The 2,377-nt window shown below is 45.6% G+C and overlaps 1 protein-coding gene across 1 annotated transcript in view; it reads right to left on the reverse strand.

Moving 5' to 3' along the window:
- Window positions 1–614: 614 nt before the first annotated feature.
- LOC103355479 (spermatogenesis-associated protein 16) overlaps window positions 615–2,377 on the reverse strand; it is a 47,211-nt gene continuing 45,448 nt past the window's right edge. Inside the window, exons 7-8 of the mRNA XM_008279302.1 lie at window positions 1,850–1,980; window positions 615–641 (exon numbers count right to left, since the gene is read on the reverse strand). Of these exons, the coding sequence (XP_008277524.1) occupies window positions 615–641; window positions 1,850–1,980 (158 nt within the window). The remainder of the gene's footprint in view (window positions 642–1,849; window positions 1,981–2,377) is intronic.

Consider the following 2,377-nt stretch of genomic DNA (forward strand, 5'->3'; position numbering starts at 1 on the left):
CGGCCTTCTCCGACAGCTGCTCTGATGTCTGGACCTTTTGCTGGACCCAGGTTGAGATAAGTCTCATTTATTTCTTTTTTCCGTCCATGTCTCCAGGCTTCTCTTCTTTCCCTGGAGTCAGTTTAATTCTTCCCACCAGCCTCTGCTCACATAAACTCACCCAAACCGCTCAGAGTCGAACCGACTGAACCAAACCGTGTTGTTTTCTTTATCAGGACACCAACATGGAGTCAGCTTCAGGTCTGTAGTTGGTATTCTGCTGATGTCATGAGCTTTGGTCAGTGAGATGTTTCTGCTTGTTTCTGATTGAGTCTGTTCTAACCTGATCTAAACAGCTGAACTGACGCCTGTGGTCTCCGTCTGTCTGCTGGCGTTCAGTAACGAGGGACTAAATGATCTGTGCTCTCCTTCTAATGGGTCAGTGAGACATCTTTAAAGGTACAGGTGGAGGAGAACCTTCATTCCCGCCTGGCGCCGGCTCTTTTAGCGTGTTTTGGATCCCGTACGCTGCGCCGCTGTAATGTTTTCTGACGTGTGCATTTCAACTGAACCATGACTGAACATGTGTCCTGTGGTGTCTTTTAAGTTCAATTCAAAGAAGATTTGTAGCTGGATCAGAACACAGATGTCTTTGGTTCTAGCTGGACGGACATGAGAGGGATTAGAGCCGTGTGCAGGTGTTCAGGATGTTCAGAGGCCCTTCAACTGCTCCTGAGTTGGCTGCTCCGTCATTTTTACCTTCATCTGTCCTCTGGCCTGATGTCTGCAGTGTTTCATAACTTGCTTGAAGCAGTCGTGGATCTGCACCGCTGCTGAGACCACTGTGCATCCAAACTAAACGGTATCACTGAGAACTGGCGATACTGTCGACCTTACGACGCAGATGAATGACGTGTTGGTTAATCATCGCAGGATAAATGACTTCAGTAGTTCTGGCAGTTCCACCGTGATGGTTGGGAAGGTGTGGATCCACATTTATCCACCAGACACGTATGATGGAAGTGTCTGTCTCAAACAACAGGACAAACACCTTCACAGTGGAAGTCGTGGGAATCTAACGTCACAATCGTTTGATGTGGATGAGAATGAGAAAAAACAAGTCACAGGAAAGTGAGAATGGACGAGACGTTGTGAGAACCTCTGTGAGATGGAGCGGTCTGGCTCCATCAGATTATCTCAGAATGCTGGTCAGTGGATTTAGAGTTTCATTGAGCCACAGGAACAGCACAACTATTGAAGCTCTGGTTGTATTTTATGCTTTTTGAGAACATTTTGTTGGAAACTTATGAAGGGTGATGTGACTGTTAGCAAAGTCTGCACCAGATTTAGTCTTTTGTGAGGTTTTTTTTTCACACTTCTGTAGATGAATTACCAAATGATCTCAAAGCACCATGAGCATGAAGCTGCACTTGAACCCAGTAGAAGTGGTCCTCTGGTTTATCTCTGACTGTGTAGGAGCAGTGATGGCCATGCCAGCCTGGGGACTGACTCCAGTTCTGAGGTGTGTTGGTCAAGATCAATGACAGGAGAATCTGACTAATAAGATCCATGTCATAGATGTTGTTTTAGGAGAGTAAAATAATTATCTTTGAGCTTTAACAAAAATAAAAAGGCTACAAAGTTTGTTTCACATCATATGCACTGTCATCAGGGCAACACATCCCGAAAAAAAATCCACCATCCCCCTGAAATTCTTTTACATCTCGACTCCTGCCGACAACAACAGCGTCTGTCTTCAGATGTATTTAAGATGTGATATAAAACATCCCATTTGACAACTACTAGCCCAATGCAGACACCAGAAGCTGGACTCGTGATGTGGTGTTTGTGTGACTGTTCTTCTACTCACGTTCATCCGTGTGGCCTGCATCAGGTCCAGGATGGGCAGAACCTTCTTATATGTCTCGACTAACTCGGGAGTTTCCATCTCTTCCTTCTGTGGTTTCTTGGGAGTTGACAGCTTTCTTTTTCCCCTTTTGGCTTTTTCACACAAAAGACAAAGACAACAGCCATCATTCGACCACCTGGTCACAACTCCTCCTCTTGTCTCAGTAGCGTTTGGATCACTGATGGAAAGAAGTTCTTGTTGCTTCTCATGGACTTTTATTTTAAACAGCATAATTGAAATGTAGGTGGATGTGAGCAGCGGGCGTCTAGCTGAGTGAAACACTGTGTGTCCGTGTTGGTTTTCACCTTTGATTTATTCAGAGATCATTGAGATTCCAGCGGCGGCCGAGATAAGCTTTGCCAGGAGCATGGTGAACTCAGACATGGCTGCCATTGTTCACTCCTGTATGCTACAGGCCATGTAGGAGGCTGATCGCTCATAATACTACAGACTCAATAGAAAGCGCCAGCAGGCATCGCACTACAACAC

This window comes from Stegastes partitus, unplaced genomic scaffold, assembly GCF_000690725.1.
Source record: "Stegastes partitus isolate 25-593 unplaced genomic scaffold, Stegastes_partitus-1.0.2 Scaffold153, whole genome shotgun sequence".
In the NCBI taxonomy this organism is placed as follows: domain Eukaryota; kingdom Metazoa; phylum Chordata; class Actinopteri; family Pomacentridae; genus Stegastes; species Stegastes partitus.